Source organism: Hypanus sabinus, chromosome 4, assembly GCF_030144855.1.
Source record: "Hypanus sabinus isolate sHypSab1 chromosome 4, sHypSab1.hap1, whole genome shotgun sequence".
NCBI classification, from domain to species: Eukaryota; Metazoa; Chordata; class Chondrichthyes; order Myliobatiformes; family Dasyatidae; genus Hypanus; species Hypanus sabinus.
The window spans coordinates 25,177,966-25,199,341 of NC_082709.1; the positions used below are offsets into that span (position 1 = coordinate 25,177,966).

Here is a 21,376-nt window from a genome sequence, read left to right on the forward strand (position 1 = left end):
CAAAGATGTTTTCCTGGCAAGTTATCCTTTAAATACAAGTCCTGCCCACAAGGTTACATGTATATCCAAATCTTTACTGTATGTTGTTTCCATGATTGGTGAAGAATAATTTTGCGCATTATAATATGTATCTTTTAATACATAATACAATATGCTTATAACCACAGCCAGCAGATAGCAGTAATTCATGCTTGAAGGTGTTACTAAGGGAAAACTCTGCATCCATGCACTGAGTAGTGATGAATTTTTTGTTGTAAGTTTGTGTAGTTTTCACAGTTTCAAGGTTATACTGTGGAAGATAAATTTCTTTTTTTAAAAAAATGGGTTCCCTCCTATCCCCAAATCTACACAAGTGCTTCTGTTACCACATGGCATCTTATTCAAACTTGTCATTATTTTGCTCTGAAGCTATATTAAATATATGCCTCGAGATTTATGATTGTGTACCTTACATTGCAGTGAATAATAGTGTAAGAATGTAGAAAAGTAGAACACCTACAGTAATTAAGTAATCCCACCCACTTTTTGTTTAAGACTTTCAATACTGCTATAGATATTTTCATTTCATAACTGAGAAGAAGTGCTGAACAGTTTTTAAGACTGGATCCAAAATATAATACCAGGTTGAGCACTCCTTATCCGAAATGCTTGGGGCCGGAAGTGTTTCGGATTTCAGAATTTTTTTTGGATGTTGGAATATTTGCATATATATAATGAAATACTTTAGGGATGTGATCCACATCTAAACATGAAGCTATTTACATTGCATATATAGCTTATACAAATACCCTGAAGGTTGTTTTATATAATATTTTAATAATTTTGTGCATGAAATAATAATGTATACATTGAACCATCAGAAAGGTAAGCTATCACTGGTAACTTGGCCACCCAGGTGGACAATCAGTGGCTGTTTGGCATTGTCATCTTTCCCAACTCTGAATTTATATGCTACTGATAAGCAGTCTATGTCTTACACTTGTTCATTACACATATGTACTGACACGTTTGGCATGTTAGATTTCCATCGGTGACAATCTTGGCAAACTCTTAATGAATTTCACTGCTACTTCATGATCAGCAGATGCTTATCACCACAAATGTTTAAAAATGTAATGCCTTGTCTTTTCTTAAATTTCTGCAACCACCCTTTTGAATATTCACAATTACCTTCAATTTTCAGTTTGTCATGATAGATCTTTGCTTGTTTTACAATCAGCATACCATTGAGGGGCATATGTTCACTCTGATGAATTCACTCTTTCAATACACAATCAAGACCTTAATTTTTCGCTTTTTGCAGTGTTCTTCTATTTTTCATTAACTTCTGTGAGGTCACTTCTCAGAACTGTCTGTGTGGGCAGAGATTTGTGCATTACTTGGGAATCCTCCCAAAGCCTTGTGGGATTTTCCATTTGTGACATCCTGTCAACACCCAAAAAGAATTTTGGATTTCGTAAATTTCTGGATCTTGAAATTTCGGATAAGTATTGCTCAGTCTTTTTTAGGTACAAGGTTTCTCCTTCCGAATTCTCTGTTTTTGCTTCATTTAACTAAATAGAATAAGGTTGTGTATTTCATGTTTACTGTATGACTCAGTGATGTGAATTAGAATTTTTACTTTCAGCAATATGCATTTTAATTGAATGGTGGTTTATAATAATTAATCCAGAGGTTATATAGTTGCTTGCTTATATCTTGAGCACAGTCTTGTTTAGTCTGTTGCAAATCTTACTGTGATTTTCTAGTCTAAATGTCTTTTATCCATTTTACTGTAATAATTCATCTTCTGTTTTCTTGATCAGCAATCCACCAGTAATCATTTGTCTAAGTTTTATTGTTCTTCTGTAACCCTCCGAAACGTAAATGTCCTTTATATTTGTGGACCATGGAGGAATCTTGTTCAATATAATTTGTGCTCCTCTGAGACTTTTGGAACTTTTACAGTCCTCTTACTCTTTAAATGGTAAAGATACAAGATGGCAACTATTTTTACAATTGTGCATGGTTAGATCAAGAATTTACTCTTATGATATATGGACCAACTAGGTTTCTCTGTATTGTGGTGGTTTATTCTTCTTCCTTTAATGTGGTGGCCAGCCTTGAACAGAATAGATTCATTCTCGGTAAGGCCAGTTATAATTCCAGTGTAGCTTCTTTGGCATAAGCTGTATCATTTGCTAAAATCTCAACAGTGTTCCTTTTTTTTTAATCAGCAGTTAATCAGACTGTTTTAATCAGACAATTTTACAGATTCAGCCAACAAAACTTGAAGAATTATTTCCTGTTTTGTTACCTCAAATTGTTGAAATAATTTCAAATGGTTTAAAGAACTTGGACATGCAAACAGATCAGATATTTATATTTTCTGATTGGTGTAGAAGTCAATGGTGTAATGTATTTTCTTATTTGAAAATGTTTATGTTGATTTTATTACATGAAGTGCCAAATTTGCATTGGTGCCAATTTTGTAATATAAAACTACTAAATTGCAAATTGGCACTCATATATCATGTTGTCCTGATCACAGTGTCTGACTGTGAATACATATTTTGTTAGCTATGGTATAATGTATTTGTTGAGTGTTTCAAGAGTAATTATATACAGTAATTTCCAGACTTGCGTGTTTTTGTGCAATATGTGAGTTTCCTATTTTATACAATAACTGAGGTCTCTATGTTGGTATACACTGTTAAATCTCAAAAGATGGGTACACAGTCCATCTTAGGTTCTCCATTTTAAAAAAGTGTTAGTCCCATCATTTTTACTTAGATTCTAGAGTTTTTGTCACAATTCTTCTATGTTTTTTCTTTGATCTTCATGGGCAGATTTTCCACTAGTCTCGGATTTACATTTCACTAATTTGAGCTCTTTTTCATGGTTTTACAAAGTAGTGTTCCATAATTAGCTTTCTGTTCTATTTACTAGTATGTACATTAGCAAGCTTCTCTTTTAATTATCACATTTCAAGGCATTTCTCCTTTCTTTTCTCATAACTCATTTTCTGACACTGGGATCAACCTTATGGCTCTTTTCCGCACCACTTCCAGACTTCAATGCTTCCTTTGTGTCTCCATGACCAAAATTGTAATTGAGTTATGTTCTGACCAAAGATTTTAGATTTTCAGTGTGACATTCTCCATTTCATATTCTATTGATTTCCCAGTGTAGGTCACCAGTCTGTTTTCAGTGTTAAATACTGCTGTGGAATGACTGGACATACTGATGGTGAAATCCACCTAATTGTAGATTCCTTTTGTCTTGAATCTGCTGTGGTTGATTTATGGAGATGAGATGTTAGTCATTATTTTCTTCCAGTGTAACACTATATACTTCTCTGTATTACATTTGATTTGCTGATAGTCTGTGCAAAAATATAATTTATCTAATTAACTTTGAAGATAAGGTTCCTTTATTTCTGATCAGCTTTAACTTTTTCCCTCTTCATTGATATTACGTGAAGTTGACCAGATTATTGAGCTCCCAAATTCAGTTTGTTAATAGACAAGAAATACTTATAATTGATGTTCCTTATATGTGATTATTTTCCAAGTATAACATTAGACTCCACTGAAGATTTGACAAGTTATGTAGAAAATGTGATGCCATATATTTCTGTGTTCCTTAAACATAAAATTGATTTTCTCTTCGGCTTACTTGTCTCCCTCCCTATGGCTCCCTAAATTTGACGTGCTGGGAAATAACTGCATCATATTAAGAGAAGGAAAGAAATGTGGCACAAAAAATGATGTTAACTGCAACATCAGATTGAATCAAGGGATCATAAGTTATTGCAGTAAGAAGTTTCGGAAAACTACATATACTGTCAAAAGTAGATCTCACCAGACTGTAGTGGCCTCTGGAATTTAAATGTGATAAATGCACCACCACCGATTTATGTGGCTGCTCTTTGCATCCATACAGGGTGACAGGAATTTAGAGATTTCTTATTGTAATAGTTTCTAATCCTTTGATTCATTGGATGGCTTTGCTTTCAACATAATTGATTTTTTTTTTGTATTTTTTTGTTAGCTTTCTCCCCTCTCCAATCTTAAAGCTGTTAACTGCTGGGATCTAGTCCCATGCATGCTCCATTACCTCACTCAGTTATTCATGTGGGTTCTCACTTTGGCAGGGCCGTTGAACAATGAAGGGGTCACAGTTTAGCTCTATCTTGCCATCAAGTAAAGTCTGCATGGAATCATTACTGTTATGAATCACTCAGTAATTACTAGCAGTAGAAATCCTGGCAGATTTTTCCTCAGAACATAGGTCAAAAATTCCCTGCTTAGCTGAGGGTTACTGAGCATCTCAGTTGCAGCAAATACATATGTAACCAAATCAGATCATCCAATCCAGTATAAATCAGAAATTCCCTCTGGATACTTCTGCGTCTAACTTCTTTTATCAGTGATCGGAATAAATATTTTGATAAGTTTTATAAAATGCTGTGACTAGCTCAACCATCAACAATCTTGCACAATATTTAACTCTTGCCTACACCTGTTTAGTGATGCCAGGGATATTAGCTGGTTTGGCTTTGCTGCGATTCAATAAACTGGCAATAATTAGAGTGCACAACATTGAATGAAGGGAAATTCAAAATTGAGGCTAACTTTTGGTTTGTATAGAATTATATGCTTTAGTAATTCAAATGGAGGCCATTCAGCCCATTGTGCCTGTGTTGACTCATTGAAAGAGCTATCCAGCAACTGCCACTTCCTTGCTCTTTCGCCACAATGCTCCAGCTATGTCACATCTCACTAATTCCTTTTCATGAGTTACTATTGAATGTCCTTTTACTATCCCTTGGCACAATACATTCCAAACAATGACCACATGCTGTGTTAATGAATGTTATTGAGTCATAGAAATTTGTATCACAGAAGGTCTATCATGTCCACGTTGTTCAGAAAAGCAGCTGTTTCCCAGTTCTTGGTCAGTAGCCCTCAGTTAGAGCTCTTCAATGCTCTTCAGTATGTTTCAAATGATGAATGAGTCTGCTTCTCTTCTCCTTGCAGAAAGTGAATTTGAGACCTCTACTACTCCTTGAGTGACAGCATTTCCTATAGCATTCCTTTAACCTTTTCTTAAATTGTTATCATTCTAGCTCCTCACCAATGGAAAAGGATTTACCTGTTCATGCTATGTAGATTCTCATATTTCAATTAAATCTCCTGTCAGTGTCCTCTGTACCAAAAGCAATCCCAGACTAGTCAGTCACTCTGCATATCCGTGATCCACTAATCCTGGAAGTGTCCTCATAACTCATTTTCTTTAATTTCCTGTTTTCTGATGACCAATCAGTACACTATTTAACTGGCCTAATCAGTCTTTTTTGTATTGTTCTAGCATGGTCTCTTGTACTTCAACTCAGCTGATGGCACTAAATTTTCCAGCTAAGCCACCTCTCGTGCAACCTTAAGGCACCTGCAGACTTTCACTGCAAGATTCCATTAGCACACTGCCCTTCACTTAGTGTGTGTTGTCGGCCTTACTAAATGCATTACCTTAACACTTCTCTAGGTTGTATTCCATTTGCCACGTTTATGTTTACTCCAGTTAACTGGTATCCACCAGCATCCTGGAACCTTTTTCCTCATAACACTATTCATTTCAGTACCATCAGCAGACAACTTAATCATGGCCCCTGCATTTAAATCAAAATCTCTAATATATCTCACCAAGGACAGGAGCCGCCATACTGACTCCTGTGGAGCTCCAGTGCCTGCAGTCCTTTGATCACTGAAATCCAATGACAATTCCACTTTGCCTTCTCCTGCTGCCAAGTTTAAATCCAACTACTCACTTTCTTTTGAACTATGAGGGCTTTGACTTTTCTGATCAATGTAGCATGTGGTGAACCATGCCAAAGTCTATGTAGATCACAGTAAATGTGCTACTCATACCGTATCAGATGTTCAAATCAGTTAATTAGATACCTTAACAAACCAGTATGGCTTGTGCCAGATTATTTGTATTTCTCTAAATTCTGATTTATGCAGCCTCTGAGAATGTTTTCCTGTAATTTTCTCACCACTGAAATTAGGCCGACCCACATCAGTCATAGAGCAATACAGCACAGAAATGGGCACTTTGCCTGTCAATATCAACCTTGTTGCCTGCTTGCGTCCATCAGTGCTTCTTTAGGGCATGGTAAGGTAGTGGTTAGCACAACACTTTACAGTATCAGCAACATGGGTTCAATTCCTGTTGCCATCTATAAGGAGTTTGTACATTCTCCCCAAGACTGGATGGGTTTCCTCCAGGTGCTCTGGTTTCCTCCCACAGCTCAAGGACACACTGGTTGGTAGATAAATTGGTCATTGTAAATTGTCCCGTGATTAGGCTGTGGTTAATTCAGGGGTTGCTGCGTGGTGTGGCTAGAAGGGTGAGAAGGACCTGTAACCCAATAAATGTTTTAAAAAGTATTCAATTGCCTGACTATATGCCTTATAAACATATGGATTATATCTGATTTCACCATATCAGACAGTGAGTTCAAGGTATCTACAACTCCCTATATGTAAATCTTCCTTAGATTTCCTTTAAAACTCCTTCCTCTCACCTTAAATCTATGTGCTCTTAGTTATCCCTGTTATGGAGGAAAGATTCTGCTTATCTATCCTACCTGTGACTTTCATAATTTTATATACTGTTATCAGGTCACCCCGCAGTCTGCTTCACTCCAGGGAAACCAATCCCAGCCTTTCCAATCTCTCTCTAATCCTGATCTATAGCTAATTTATTCCTTTCTCCTTTCTCTAAACAAACTAAGTTAACAATCTTCCATTCTTCTGGCACCATGCCTGTAATCAAAAAAGATTAGAAGATCATGTTACAACTGCACAAGATATTGGTGAGACTACACTGTGGGCAATTCTGGATGCCTAGCTATGGAACATAAGCAGAAACTATTAGCTATGCTGAAACAATTCACAAGGATATTGCCGGAACTGGAGGGCTTGAGTTATAAGGAGAAGCAATTTAGCATGTAGTGAACCATCCAAAAGTCTATGTAGATCACAGTAAATGTGCTACCCATACCGACTCAAAAGTTCAAATAAGTTAATTGGATAGGTATAGGAGGCTGAGAAGTGACCTTATAGAATTTTTTAAAAATCATGAAGGACAAAGATAAGGTCCTTTTAACTGGCTAGGGAATTCTAAAAATAAAGGGCATAGATTGAAAGAGAGAGGGAAAACATTTAAAGGGGACCTGAGAGACAACTTTTTCACACAGAGGATAGTGGGTATGTGGGACAAACTACCAGAGGAAGTGGTAGGAATAGGTACAGTTACAACGTTTAAAAGACATTTGGACAGCTACTTGAATAGAAAAGGTTTGGAGGTGGGGGTATGGGCTAAACACAGGCAATTCAGGGATCAGCTTCAGCAGGCAACTTGGTCAACATGGAAGTTGAGCTGATGAGCCTGATTATCTGTTATAAGCAGGCTCCATCAGCTAGGACTTGATCTACATTTGTCCTTTTTTAAGTTTAATTAACGTATGACCACAACTTCTAATAGGTTCTCCCACTACCATCCATTCCACTTGGGTTCTAAGGCAGTCATTTATTCTTTTTCTGAGATTGCAATATACAACTTAAAATTTTCTCATGAATACTGTACAAGTATTCTCCTTTTCTTGGTTAATGACCCAGTTGTATTAGGGTTAAGGTTTCTGACTACGTTACTTTGGCATTTCTCAGAAATTTCCCTCCATGCTTGCTCTATATTTCCCTGAAATTCTTTGAGGCATTTAATACACTTCTAGCAATGTACTTTTCCCCGTTTCAAACTATGCGGCCTCATGTAATTTCTCCTTACAGTTCAAACTGTTTCCTTAACTAATATTACTGGAACTCTTTCTCTCCCCACACCCCCTTCCAACACACACAGACTTCTTGGTCCCTCCCTGTACCTTATATGAAAACCTTGTAACCAGGAATATTAAGATACCACTTTTTCTCCTCATCATGCCATAATTCTGCATTTGCTTCTGTGCCCTTACCTTCATTTTCCAGACCATTAGCATCAAAGTACAAACAATTAAATTCTCTCAGGCTTCTTTTTGCTCAAATGTGTTGTCTCTAACTTCCACATTCATTTGCCTGCTTTCCATGCTTGTTTCTGAATATCCTACCTTTGATCCAGTTTTGCCCTCTTTTTCCAGAAACTGCAGTAAGAAACTAGTAATAATGAGTATAGTAATCTGTGCTCTTTGCCCTGTACTTTAGTCAACCAAGAGAAATGATTACAGATTGAAATTTATCTGTGCTTTACACGACAAAGACATTGTTGTGGTCTAAGTGTTTCTGCTATTCAGTTTTAAGCAGAATATGTGGCTTATGCACATTTAAAGACAAATTGAATTGTTCAGATTTTCTTAAAGATTTTGATTAATTACAAAGTATATGTAAATAAATTGTTAAATAACTACATGTAAGAACTGTCATCACTGTATACCATGTCTGGTTGTTAGATATTTATCTTAGGTAATCAAATGAAACTCAAAAATTGTTTCTGTCATTATAATAGCAAATACAAATGATCTGCTGATGGAAGAGGGAATGACATTTACTATTGGTAAGTATTGTCATCACAATTGATGGACTTTTCAATGCTTAAAATACACTTCCAAAGGTCATTTGATTGAAAAGCTAAACTTAAAATATGAATTTTCAGATGAAATAACTGACATGGTAAGTAAGCTCCATATAAAATAAGATTGCTCTGCCTTAATATTGCAAAAGCAAAATCAAGATGAAAAGTGAGGATGCAGAGAGGCTTTGGGGGATGTAGTCAAGAAAATGAATAGGCAAGGACATGGCAGATGGAATATAATGTCAAAAAGTAACATCATCCAGTTTGCAGGTAAAATAAAAAAGGCAGAGTATATTTTAGAGGTGAGACATTGAAAGGTTTTGGTGCTCAGAGGAATTAGGCTGTCCATGTTCATAAATCACTGAAAGTTAACATGCAGATACAGCAAGCAATTAGGAAGGCAAATAATATGTTGGCCTTTATTGCAAGAGGAATTGTATAGGGTTAGAGACATCTTGCTCCAATTATGAAAGCCCCCAGTGAGACTGCATCTGGAATATTGTAAGTCTGCTTACTTGAGGAAGGATATAATTTTGTTAGAGGGAGTGCAGCAAAGGTTCATGAATTTGATTCCTGGGATGGTGGATTTATAATATGAAGAGAGATTAAATAGACTGAGCTTATACTTCAGAGTATGGAAGACTGAGAATAATATCATTGAAACATGGAACATTCTTATGGGTTTTGACGGGTTACACATTGATTTGATGTTTGTCCTGGCTGGTTGGTCTACAATAAGGAATCTGTCTGAAAATAAGGGGTCCATCATTCAAGACAGAGCTGAAAATAAGTTTTTCAGTCAGCAAGTAGTGAATCTTTGGAATTCTCAACCCAAGATTATTAGAGCAGTTCAGTCACTATATTCAACTCACAGGTTAATTTTCTTCTTCGGTATTTAAAAAAATATTGGATATGGGATTAGTGCAGGAAAGCAGCATTGAAGTTAAAGATAATTCTTGCTCTTACTGAATGAGAAAATAGACGTGAAGGGACAAATGACTACTGCTTCTATCTCTTAAGTTCTGATTAAAGACTGAATTAAATTTTCCATTTGTGCTTGGAAGTATGTACAGAGGAGATGTCAGGGATAAGTTTTTTACAGAGAGAGCGGTGTGTGCGTGGAATGGGCTGCTGGCAATAGTGGTGGAAGTGGATACGACAGGGTCTTTTAAGAGACTCCTGGGCAGGTACATGAAGCTTAGAAAAATAGAGGGCTATGGGTAACCCTAGATAATTTCTAAAGTACATGTTTGCTACAGCATTGCAGGCTGAAGGGTTTGTATTGTGCTGTAGGTTTTCTATGTTTCTAGTTTTTTATACTAAATTGTGTGTGATAGGTTTTATTCTAACTATCCTGTCAATGTATTTTGTTGGATTGAGTACTGCTGAGGTAATGTTTCTGGTTATACTGTCCTATTGACTAGAGTAAGTGGTTTAATATTTGTTTTATTCAGTTTCTCAGGCCCATTTATTGAAATATTATAGTGATGAACAAATAGCAAAGTAATAAACATCTTTGTCAAAACACAAATGCTGACGAATGAGGAAGGGATCACTTTTCAATTGGACTCCCTTTGAGGTAAAGGTTAGGGGTGCTAATTGAGCTGTTTAAGTTAAAGGAGTTAATAAAGACAATAGAGTGGAAAATATTTCTGCAAGTGGTGAAGCCAGCATGCAAAATTGTCTCATTGAAGGACAGTGAAGCTCGAAGGACTGAATGGCCTCGTTCTGTTCTTCATTGCAAGTGCTTTTCTTTCCTATCCAACCATCCAATTAGATTTTAAAAGCAAGTGTTGGAAGTAATTAGAAAGTTGGGCTGTATCTGTGGATAGAGAAACAGAGATAGTGTTTCAGGTCAGTGAATTATTATCACAGATGCTGCCTGACCAACTGAGTATCTCCAGCTTTTTCATGTTTGTATTAGATTTCAGCATCTGCAGTTTCTCTCTTTTCAGTTACAGATAAAACTGTGTAGGTAGTTTGGCTAAGCTGAAACCGTCACATCAAGTGCACCACCAGTAACTGTTGTAATGTGATTGATGTGCCTTAAAATGAGTTTCAATTCAGACATGTGGCTGAGAAAGTTATATCGCTTTGCTTTGTATTCCAGCAGCATTAGTGCAAAGTTTTAAAATTAATTCTGGATCTGAATTAGACATTTAATGATGGTGAAAAAAGTCACTTAATGTCTTGAAAACACTAATATTTGTGTTCCTTGAACTTAGACTGATGGATTATATCACACACATATCCAGCTCTCAGTGAAGAAGCTTTTGCATGTAACTGACTTGACTATTTGATTTTCATATCCCTTCCAGTCCCAATTTCTTGGTGTCTTAGCTTCTTCCAATTCACCAGTAATTTCATCCTTTAAAGTTCTGATTTCCCTGCTTAATTATGTGTACGTTAAGAAAGGGAAGTATTTCTGGCATTAGGAGCTCAGGTTCCTGTGATCGATGTCTAACTCTCCTTGTATTTATCATTTAAATTACAGAGCCAATTTTGATGGAAGGATCTCCAGAATTTAGAATCCTACAAGATGGGTGGACTGCTGTCTCTACCGATAATCTGAGGTGCAAATAATGATGCTTTAATTTATTCTATTTCGGAAGTTATGTTTAATACCACCAGTTTTTGATACCAATAATCATCTTCTAAAAGATACTTTGATATATTATTTCCCAAATAATTTATGCATTTACGTAAACGTTATCTTTTAGGTCAGCACAGTTTGAGCACACTGTAGTAATAACCTCAGAAGGAGCAGAAATTCTAACCGAATTGCCGCAGGAAGATCAGAGTTAAACAGGAGAAACGGATTGATGCATCCAATGCAATAAAAGGACTTTCTTTGGAGAGCGTTTCAAGGCCGCACTGGTGGTAACACCGCCGAAGATCATTGAAACCAGGTCGAATTTCACTATATTGGAAATTTCCCGCGCTTTGACTTTTTATCTATAAGCATGGTTCTTGAAATGTAAAGATTACTGCTTTTTAAAATATATTTGAACATGATAATCCAGTTAACGCTGCCTTAAACGTCGTTGAACCCAAATCTGCATCTAGTCAAGATAACGGTAATGTTTCACGGAGCTTCCAAAACCTTTGAAAAGGATGTTAATCTAAATTATCTGGTAGTAGGAATACTCCGGTATATAAAAAGAAACTTCTTATTGACGTTTGAATTCGATAATTATTTCAAAGAGAAAGTCGAACTTCTGTATGCGCTGAAATAAAGAATTGAGTTCATTTTGCTTTTATGCCATTGAAATATGACTTTGTTGAATTGATCACGATAGGAATAACATTTTATTGAAAACGTCACCCATGCTGGTGTCTACAGGTTAACCAACAAATTGTAAACCATTTCATTAATCAGAATTTTAACTGTTTTGTCCGCAGATCACATCATTACCAATTAAAACATGAATTATAAAAAATTGTACAGCTTGTGAAGGAATAGTTGCTGTAGTTTTATACACCTCAAATGTTTCAAATAGTTGACATTGTTTATGTATGAAGGAATAATGTTTAAACTTTTAAAGATGCCACGGAATGTCTTACTTGATAAGTTTGTATCTATGTAATATTCTCATAATTGATCGTCCATTCTTCATATCAAGATGCCTGTTTCCAGGGAACACATGTGCACTGGTAATGTCAAAAACGTAGTTTACTCTTTATTCTCAAATTGTCTCCACCGCACATTATTACATATAATTTACGACGGGATTTCTAATGTCTCATGCTGATGTTGGATTATCACCATTACTGCGTTTCACGCGTCCGCTATAGAAATGTAAGGCTTGTATCTTGGAATAAAGATGTACTATAATGTAAATAGTCATGGACGCACAGTGGAGTGGCGGTACCAGAGATACCAGATGGTAAGGCTATACTTTTGTCGTGAACATTATTATACTCGGTCTGGCCTGTTCCTTGTGATACTTGGAATGTTTATGTTTACCTACATAATGTTATTGGGAAATTTACCATATCTGTGAACTTCCTGAGAATGTAAAAGTATAGTTCGTATGTTTGGGAAAGTAAGACGTGATCACAAATCCCACTTATTGCTTGCGATTGTTCAGATTTTTAAAATTATTTTCAATGTAATATCTATTTCGGGAATTCCTTATGGCTTAGCCAAGATTGTTTGATTAGCCAAGTTTTAGCATATTTGTATTTTTGAATATCCGTTTCCCTTCTGTCTGAATTAATAAGAGTCCAGACGGCATTTTTTTCCAGTGATGTGACCAAGGATGGTGTTTTGTTCTTCAATCAATTGTTTTTTTTTGTTTAAGTTAGTCAACCGGCACAAGGGCTTCTAGTTGTTTTTCTGCAATAGAAAGTCATTGGCCCTCAAGGTGATTACAAGTGTTTGCCTATTATAAAAATTGAAATAATGAAAATTATTAAAATACAAATGTACCGTAAAAATTCATGCAATCTGTAATGAATGGTAAAATGTGTGTTTAAACTCTAAAGCAAACGGCGATTCGCCCCCTCACCCCCAGATTTTGTGAAAATCTATTATCAGCAAAACAGAATTTATACAAATTAAGTCGTCACATCGGGTGAGGGGAGGGATATGCTGAAGATGAAAGCTATATTACTTTGTAATGCTTCTAATAGTATACCACAAAAAGCGTTCTCATCGTTAGTGGACGTCGTTATTACACATTGAGAAGTGGAAGTGTGACTCTTTCAAGCAGAAAAATAACGCTTTGTATAGAATTATTTGGCCGTTTTGCCCAATCATCAAAATTGTATTTTATTTGCAGATTGATATTCACCAATGTTTTTAAAAATCTTCAGGGTTGAGCCATATGTAAAATTGGGGTGTGTGTTTATTGATGGAGGGGGATAATGAATGATTGTTAAAATAAATCCGCATTATTCTTATAAGATTGCTGTTTTCATATTTAACTTTTTTGGTATGGGGCATGGTTCAAGTTAATTAGTCGTAAAAGCAGAAATTTGCAGAAAAGAGATTTGTCACTTTAATTGTGCGTGTAATTAAATTATTAATTTAGTACGCGTGTGCAGTTAGTCAATCAGACTGATACATTGCGTCTAGATGTTTTCAAATAAGCTAAGCTTAAGTGCTCAACGATAGCATAAGTTAGATCGTGTTTTGTTTATACATGTGAAAATGCAAACATTGCGACCGATCCTATATCAAACATACTTTTGATGTTGAACAACGGTTTGATTAACTGGTATTTTAAAACGATTGTGATTCGATATTAATTGTTCCGTTTTAACGCGGGGTAAAGGCAAGTCATGTATGTGTACGACAGCGGAGCTCAGACAGTTCTCAAATGTACATGTTTCGTCAAACTTCGGATAGTTCTCAGCTTTTAAAAAAAACTGATGAAAACAGGTAGTAGTACTGTTGGGATTCGTGTGGCATCTGGACACAATCATACACACGTCGGAAGAATTAAGTAAGATTGTCACGTCAGCCCCGAGTGGTTTTCAGAACAGATTAATTCTGCCTGTTTACAAGATCTTTAGATAAAAATGTCTCTGTTCATTTTAAATATTAAAGGAACTGAACCAAATCGACAACTGAACTGTTCGTGGTGTAAATTTCATCAGGAACAGGTGCCGAGATATTTCTGTCTTTAGTTAGCAATAGATTCGGAGACAGGCTTCTTGAAATCAATGCGAGAATTACGTATTTATAATTAATACCGCAATATCTGCAGTCATGTTTTGTTCTCTCTAGGCAAAATTATTCCCTTTTACTCCCCCATCATAATTGTCACACATAATTAATAAACGGTTGTAAATTCAAGACAAACTGTATCATGTCTAAAATTGCTTCAAAATACAGAACAACTTCGTGCGTTATCTGTTGTGGTTTAATAGTTTTATGTAACGTATAATCCAATAAATGTGATAGATGTCATTGCTTTTCCTTGTTAAAGTGTGTTCTATAACTTAATCTCTCAAGAACGAGTTATATTAAAATATGTTCTTTTTACAAATAATGTATAATTTTGGTGAGACTCGTTTGCAAAAGAAAACACATTTCGGCCTGTAAACTCTTAAATGGATGCCTTTTACACATTTCCAGTCTCTGTAGACAAAGTACACCCAAACAAGCTACATTGGCAGCAAAGGATGTTGAACATGCCTACAGTACAAATATTTTTATGAACCTAACACATGAATAAGTATGAATACCAATTTGTAGAGCCTCAATTTTAGTGCTTAATTGGCTTGGCCAAGAGAAGATTTATTCAAATACAGAATAGGCCTAAGCAGTTGACTGTAATTAAATATTTCATTTGAGGCTGGGCACTGTTTCTGCAGCTGACATGCAAATTTTCACGATCAATTCTTCAATGTTTTATTGCGGTTCTCAGTCGGAGACGTTTGGTGAAGCAATGGTTTGATAGGTAATGGAGCTTTTCACCTACTGGTAATGCTCTGAAGATTTATGAACAGCAGGACAGCAAAAATCTGAATTCATGGAGCCCTTTGAACAGTAGCAAAGCAATCACTTTATTGCTACTAAGAGGCGATGCACTTCACCTCCGCAACCTGTTTAACAGAATGCTAAAATATATATTTTTTATAACTGGAGGTAAACATGCATTTCCTTCGAATATGTATATACTTAAAATGACGCGTTCTAAGTAATCGAATTACAACGGAATATTGAGGTAGAAAAATGTACCACATAACTGAGAGGATCAAATAAAAAGGGGTATTGAAGGGAAACACGACTATGTGGTGAATTTAGTTTTACAGCGGTCTTTTTAAAAATTGCTTCTCATTTGTTGATTGCAAGGTTTGTATTAACTGAGCGCACCCTTGAGAAGTGAACCTCGCTTTTCTTTAACTGTTACTATTACAGTATTGAATATTACAGAATGACCAGCGTTAGAATACAAATAAGTAGGTATATCCAGTCTCCGTATAAATCATTTCAGAGCACAAAAATAAGAAAAGTTTCCTGTAGAAACATAGCGAATATTGAATTTATGCAAGAAATAGTACATGCAACTTATAACATGTCCAATGTATGTTAAAATTGGCATGATATCTTTTTAAATATCACCGTGTTAAAAATCACTTAATCTTTTAATACTCTTTATTCCAGCTGTACGCATTTGCGTTACATCAACCATGGTTTACACTTACTGACCGCCAGAGTCTCATCAGGATTCAAATTACACCGTTTATCGCTGTATGTGAAGTATTTAAACCCGAAAATGTATTTTAAGTACCTTTTATTCGCCCTTCAAACAAAACAGTGCAATTAATCTCCCAAATTGAAGTATGGCTTTCTAGAAATTTTATATCATTCTCAGGTCGCATGTGACATTCAAAAACCTCCGTGTATCATCAATATGCTACATGATTCTTTTAAAACTGATGTCCGCACACAGGCATTTCCATGCGATGGCTTGGCTCACTTGTTTAACGATGAACGGATTGGATGATGCAATTGGTGTTAAATATATGGCTAATTATGCGTATGAAAATTAAGCATCAGAGTTTATGCTAATAGGAGGCGCCTTTAGCTGTTTATCAGAGCTCTTGAGACTGACATTTAATCAAACGAATCTACTGCACGTGCACGTGTGTTCTTTCACCGTATCACTTCTTGATAGATGCATTTTGTTCCATCACAAGCGATACTTTTAAAAAATAAATCAGTAAATATCATCTAAGTGAGTACATCGTTAAAGAAACTTGATATAATATTAGCAATTTTTCAAATGATTTGATTTTGTTGCACTTTCCGTGTTTAAGTTTGTCGGTCTTAGTCATAAAGCAGGACAAACTTAGAATATTCGGCCAGCCGCCAAATTTGAACTTATGACTAAAAATGTTACCGTTTCTAATGCGTGTATATATACTTTTCTCCAGTGCCTTTGTTACAATGCAGCTAATTAAACAATAGACTATTGATGGGAAAATTGAACTATGTACAAAATGTCTGCACTATCCAATTCGGTGCAATAAAATTTACACTATTTACATCATTGAATGTTCGCTGAACTTTATGAAAGGTCCTCGGCAGTAGGCTGTGATGTGCAATCATTGTTATTGGCAAAGAAAAAAACACAAGTATTTTTTTGTATGTCAGATCTTTAAAGGTGACGGAGTCTTTTTCGATTTGACAAACTGGGCATAAAGTTTTTAAACAAGTGATTTCAAGCAATAGTTAAAACGCTCTGAGAACCAGTTTTCAAATTAATGACATCGCGGTCAGAACTAATATTTTCGATTGCTATATTAAGTATGCGGCGTATTGCGTTCATCTGAATTTTCCAAAATAAAATGTGCTCAATTGAAGAAGTAAACTGCGAAATTGCATAAGTAACAAATAGTTTTGTTTGGAGTCATCTGATTAATAATGTTAAGCGCGGCATTTTCTTAAATGAAATACTTAACTATCTCTTCCAATTTTCTATCCAGAAACTCAGGCCACGGCTTTCACTGAGACACTTTTCCTCGGTTTGGCAAAGCGAGCATCGATGTAGCCAATCAGAGGAGCACGTGGTGGAATTGGGCCTATCAGCGTGCTCTGTTGATGAATATTCATGAGGTATCGAGTCAAACCTTTCAGGCGAGTTTGTGTGTATTCACAGCATCATGCTTCGACTTTGTCAACCCAAAAACTCCATTTTCTTATGAATGGAAAGTGAAAAAAAAACAGATTCGCTTAAATTGGGATCCTTCTCGGACGGAGTAAGTAGTAGAAGAAAAAGACGTGAAGTGACAAGCTGGGAGGCGAACGATGACCATGACTACAATGTCAGAAAACCTCAACAGCCCCGTCTCGGGTAAAGCAGTTTTTATGGAGTTTGGACCACCAAGTCAACAAATGTCGCCTCCCATGTCTCACGGACATTATTCCATGCACTGTTTACATTCTGCCGGCCAGTCTCAACATGACAGCTCCTACAACACTGTTTCATCCTTCTCCCGATCTCTGGGCTACCCCTATGTTAACTCAGTGAACAACCATTCCGCTAACCCTTACATCAGTTCAGTGCAGTCGTACCAAAACAGCTCGAATCTGGCCCATACACGATTAGAGGACACAGGTAAGAGCCGCAGGATAAGTCAATTGCTAAATCTAATTTACTGTAAAATACGTGAAAGACAGTATGTTGTAACAGTGTTGAACCAACCCGACGAGAACATTTGTAGCACAGAAGTTTGCATCATTCTGCCTCTGATCTTTGTAATTATTTATTGCGTAATGCCATAAACAATGCATGCAATTATGGGTAATTATACGTAAACCGTCGCTGGTAAAAATAGACAAACTTTTAACTGCTGTGTTAAATGCGTCGTTATCGTGTTGAAGGTAATTATGTGTTGGATTTGCATTGTTATGTCTATTTTTCCCCTTTTTTAGGAGCAGAGTCAGATAAAGGTACCGTGGTGGAGAGTGGGGAAGTTAGGTTTAATGGGAAAGGGAAAAAGATTCGCAAACCCCGAACCATTTATTCCAGTCTGCAACTGCAAGCTTTGAACAGACGGTTCCAACAAACTCAGTACCTAGCTCTGCCTGAAAGAGCAGAACTTGCTGCTTCTCTGGGCTTAACGCAGACACAGGTAACAGAGGCATTAGATTAAAATGCAAAGCTCATCTGTTTGTCCCAATATTATATCAAATGACTCATACTTTCGCGTAAAATCAAGTATCGGTGAAAGTAAAACCATAAACTGCCCAGCAAATTTACGTCATTTTGGATTTCAAGGGAAGTTTAAGAAATCAATATAAGGATATGTACAACACCATACATCCAAGTGTGTTTTTCTTTCGAGTAAGTTGGATCATTTCAATCAAATTCAGCTCAAGTTCATAAAATGTTGCTGACGGGACGCCGCAAAGTACACACTCGCACACACAAGTGTTCATTAAAGAGTATGCAGCGGGAATTGTATGTTTACCTGTCGAATTGTTTGGGAAGCCATTTCAACAATCTACTGAAAGAAATGCGTCATACAGTTAAAAATGTTACATCATAGTTTTCATCTGTGTTCGGAAATGTGCCCGTCTAGAAGAGCTAACACGGAACACTGGGAAAATTCCTTACCGTATTTTTTAAACTTTTAATAATTAAACGTGTTTATTGTGTTATACAGGTGAAAATATGGTTCCAGAACAAGCGTTCGAAGTTCAAAAAGCTGATGAAGCAGGGGAATGGCGCATTGGAAAACAGCGCTCTTGCAAATGGTAGGAGCTTATCGGGATCTTCCCCTCCAGTTCCTCCGGTCTGGAGCACTTCATCTGCCGGCAAGAATTCGACAGGGACCCCGGGAAACTACATCCCCAGCTACACATCATGGTACCCTCCGGCGCATCAGGAATCTATGCAACAACCCCAACTGATGTAAAATAGCCGCCCTTTTTTAAAGCAAAGACGCTAATCCGAGAAAGCCGTTTCTGAAGCGCACCATGTCCTCAGCAGACATAGACAGATGTGATGCGGAGCGAGTTCCAAATGACGAACAGCTGGCAGATCGGCGAAAACTCTACTAGAACACGTTTAGAACAGACTGTCGGCAAGAAGACTCAGGGGTATTCTTCCCCGGGACAGTTAGAAAGCCTTTGTTACAATTTCGTTGTATTCATCCTATTCAAAAATAGGCAGGCTTGTATCGAGTGCAGTCTCCCCAGTTAGGATGTTAGGTCTGCAAACGGATGGCTGCAACTCAGCGCAGAAGTCAGCGGGGAGTTCTAATGCACGCGGTCACCGTTTTTTTTTGTAAATATTATTTATATACGTTGCACAAATTTTAGTGTTTCTCTTTGTTTTTGTGGAGTGTACATGATGCATTGTGAAATGGGATCTTAATATTTACCTGTGAAAATGGAAACGTGATGCTGAAAACACCATGTTTAGCGTTCTAAATGTAAAGGTTTAGTTTTATATTGATAATGTTAACTTATTGCTTTGTATCTTTGAATCTTTGTAAATATATATAAAGTCCATTGAAAACAGTAAAATTATGATTTTAAACAACGACGTTTGTGTTATGAAACCCTTTGTGTGTTCATTCTAAATATATTAATACAGAAGTGTAGGGAATTCCTGCATAGTGCATTTCCTATCTTCCTGGTGATTTCAAAAATGCGATATTCCTAATTTTGTGTATTCAAATAAGATGACGAACAGATCAGATGTCACCCTCGGTCTGTAAGGGATAGAGTTGACTCCTGCGAAACAGGATAAATTTTACAGACTTAATTCCACAGGTGCCCGCAAGATTTATATTTATATTTACGTTCATACAAATCGGACAGTGTGCACTAAGTTTCACAACACGTGGAATTTTCTATTCCAGTTACTTGATTCGAATGTAGGAATCGTAAGGCAAATCTGCATCGTTTCTGGCTTCGCCTATGGTTCATAATGTAAGATCGGATTACTTTGTCGCAGCCAAACGTTAGTTTCACTGTCACGTCTAACCTGTACTACTTTAAATTGGATGCAATTATTTTACAGCAATTAAAGTACTTATTCCTTTTCAGATGTGTCTATCGCCCTTATAAGCTCTTTTATATACTTCTTGGGGGACAATAAATCTCTTTTTCAGCGTTGAATGACAGGAAGCCGCTACTGTGTTAACTAAATAATGGGTAAAAGAAGCAGGTGCTGCGGGATTTAAAAAAAATCCATGCCGTTTGTTCAGATGAGTTGAAAGCTGTGTCATTTCTAGAAAGGACAAATTGGGAACTTCAAAGAGACTGTTGTTTTGGGATGATAGGGTAACTGCGCTTTTTTCAGCAATCTGTGCCGAATTGCTATCAGCGTCTTGGAAGAACTGAAATAGATGTTAAACTCACGAACACTGGTGACCTCAAAGAAGCTATTCAATCAAAAGATATCCCCATTAATCAGCCAAACTCATTGTTTCTCGAAATAACTACTATAAGGCACATACCATAAGGTATATACGTATTTGAATACAACAAGCTTCAAGGAAATTTCTCTTGTCCAAGGCCTACTGAAATTACCAAAGAATACCATATTAAAATAAACGTGAATAACCATGCCCACATTCTACAATGCTTTGCTATTGAAATTTTAATTAAGTAATTCCACCAGAATTTGTTAAAGCATTTTGCTGTTGAAAAGCTAGGACAAAGGTAATATTTAAACGAAATGAACGGAGAGCTTGGTTAAACCCGTGCTTTAACAAATTAAGACAGCTACAGCTAAAAGTCGCGTTCAAGTAGAGCTATTATAACTTTTGTAAGGCTAGGGCTTGGAAAATAGAGTGCATTTTATTCAAAAAAAACTCTTCTAAAAATAAGGTCGCAGCGTAGTCAACAAAAAAATGAGTTTATTCTGCCAAGCGCTCCAAATGGGCATACAGCTGCATCGAAGAGGTTCTGCATTATTGCACCGTATTCTCTACTTGATTACAATCCGAGGCCTTCAAACGAACGATAATTACAGTAATTTAGGGTTTATTTATTCTAATATAGTTTCGTATCTTTTGGGGTAATTATGAGCATTTTTTTTCGCCGGGGATTCTTTGCATTAACAAAAGAGGTAGCAGTGAAAGCCAAATTTGAACAGTATTGAAAAAGAAGCAGTACACTAAAAAAAAAGGTGTGTTTCCATCTTTGCAAATCAAAAGTACGTTTGTCATGAGGTCTGCAAATTGCTTGCAGGTGTATAGAGAAGAGTTGTCAATAGGAAACTGCTCGAAATCAGTAAGCTACAATGTTGAAGTAATATAAAGCAAAGGAAATTGCCCCAACAAGATCGAATGTTTT

The 21,376-nt window shown here is 36.4% G+C and overlaps 2 protein-coding genes across 4 annotated transcripts in view; both read left to right on the forward strand.

Moving 5' to 3' along the window:
* Nucleotides 1-11,867, forward strand: part of metap1d (methionyl aminopeptidase type 1D (mitochondrial)) — a 133,125-nt gene extending 121,258 nt beyond the window's left edge. The window contains exons 8-10 of the mRNA XM_059966647.1: nucleotides 8,542-8,589; nucleotides 11,102-11,180; nucleotides 11,328-11,867. Coding sequence (XP_059822630.1) covers nucleotides 8,542-8,589; nucleotides 11,102-11,180; nucleotides 11,328-11,412 — 212 coding nt within the window. The 3' untranslated portion in view covers nucleotides 11,413-11,867. The remainder of the gene's footprint in view (nucleotides 1-8,541; nucleotides 8,590-11,101; nucleotides 11,181-11,327) is intronic.
* A 5,504-nt stretch (nucleotides 11,868-17,371) lies between these two features.
* Nucleotides 17,372-19,108, forward strand: dlx1a (distal-less homeobox 1a). 3 transcript variants are annotated; one of them, XM_059966059.1, is made up of 3 exons: nucleotides 17,372-17,681; nucleotides 17,999-18,198; nucleotides 18,733-19,108. In XM_059966059.1, exons 1-3 carry the CDS (start codon nucleotides 17,372-17,374, stop codon nucleotides 18,982-18,984), a joined length of 762 nt encoding a protein of 253 aa, XP_059822042.1. In that variant the 3' UTR covers nucleotides 18,985-19,108. The 3 variants fall into 3 exon arrangements, with proteins under 3 accessions (XP_059822042.1, XP_059822043.1, XP_059822044.1); XM_059966060.1 differs by having other exon boundaries at nucleotides 18,005-18,198; XM_059966061.1 differs by lacking the exon at nucleotides 17,999-18,198 and having other exon boundaries at nucleotides 18,733-18,943.
* The last annotated feature ends 2,268 nt before the right edge of the window (nucleotides 19,109-21,376 follow it).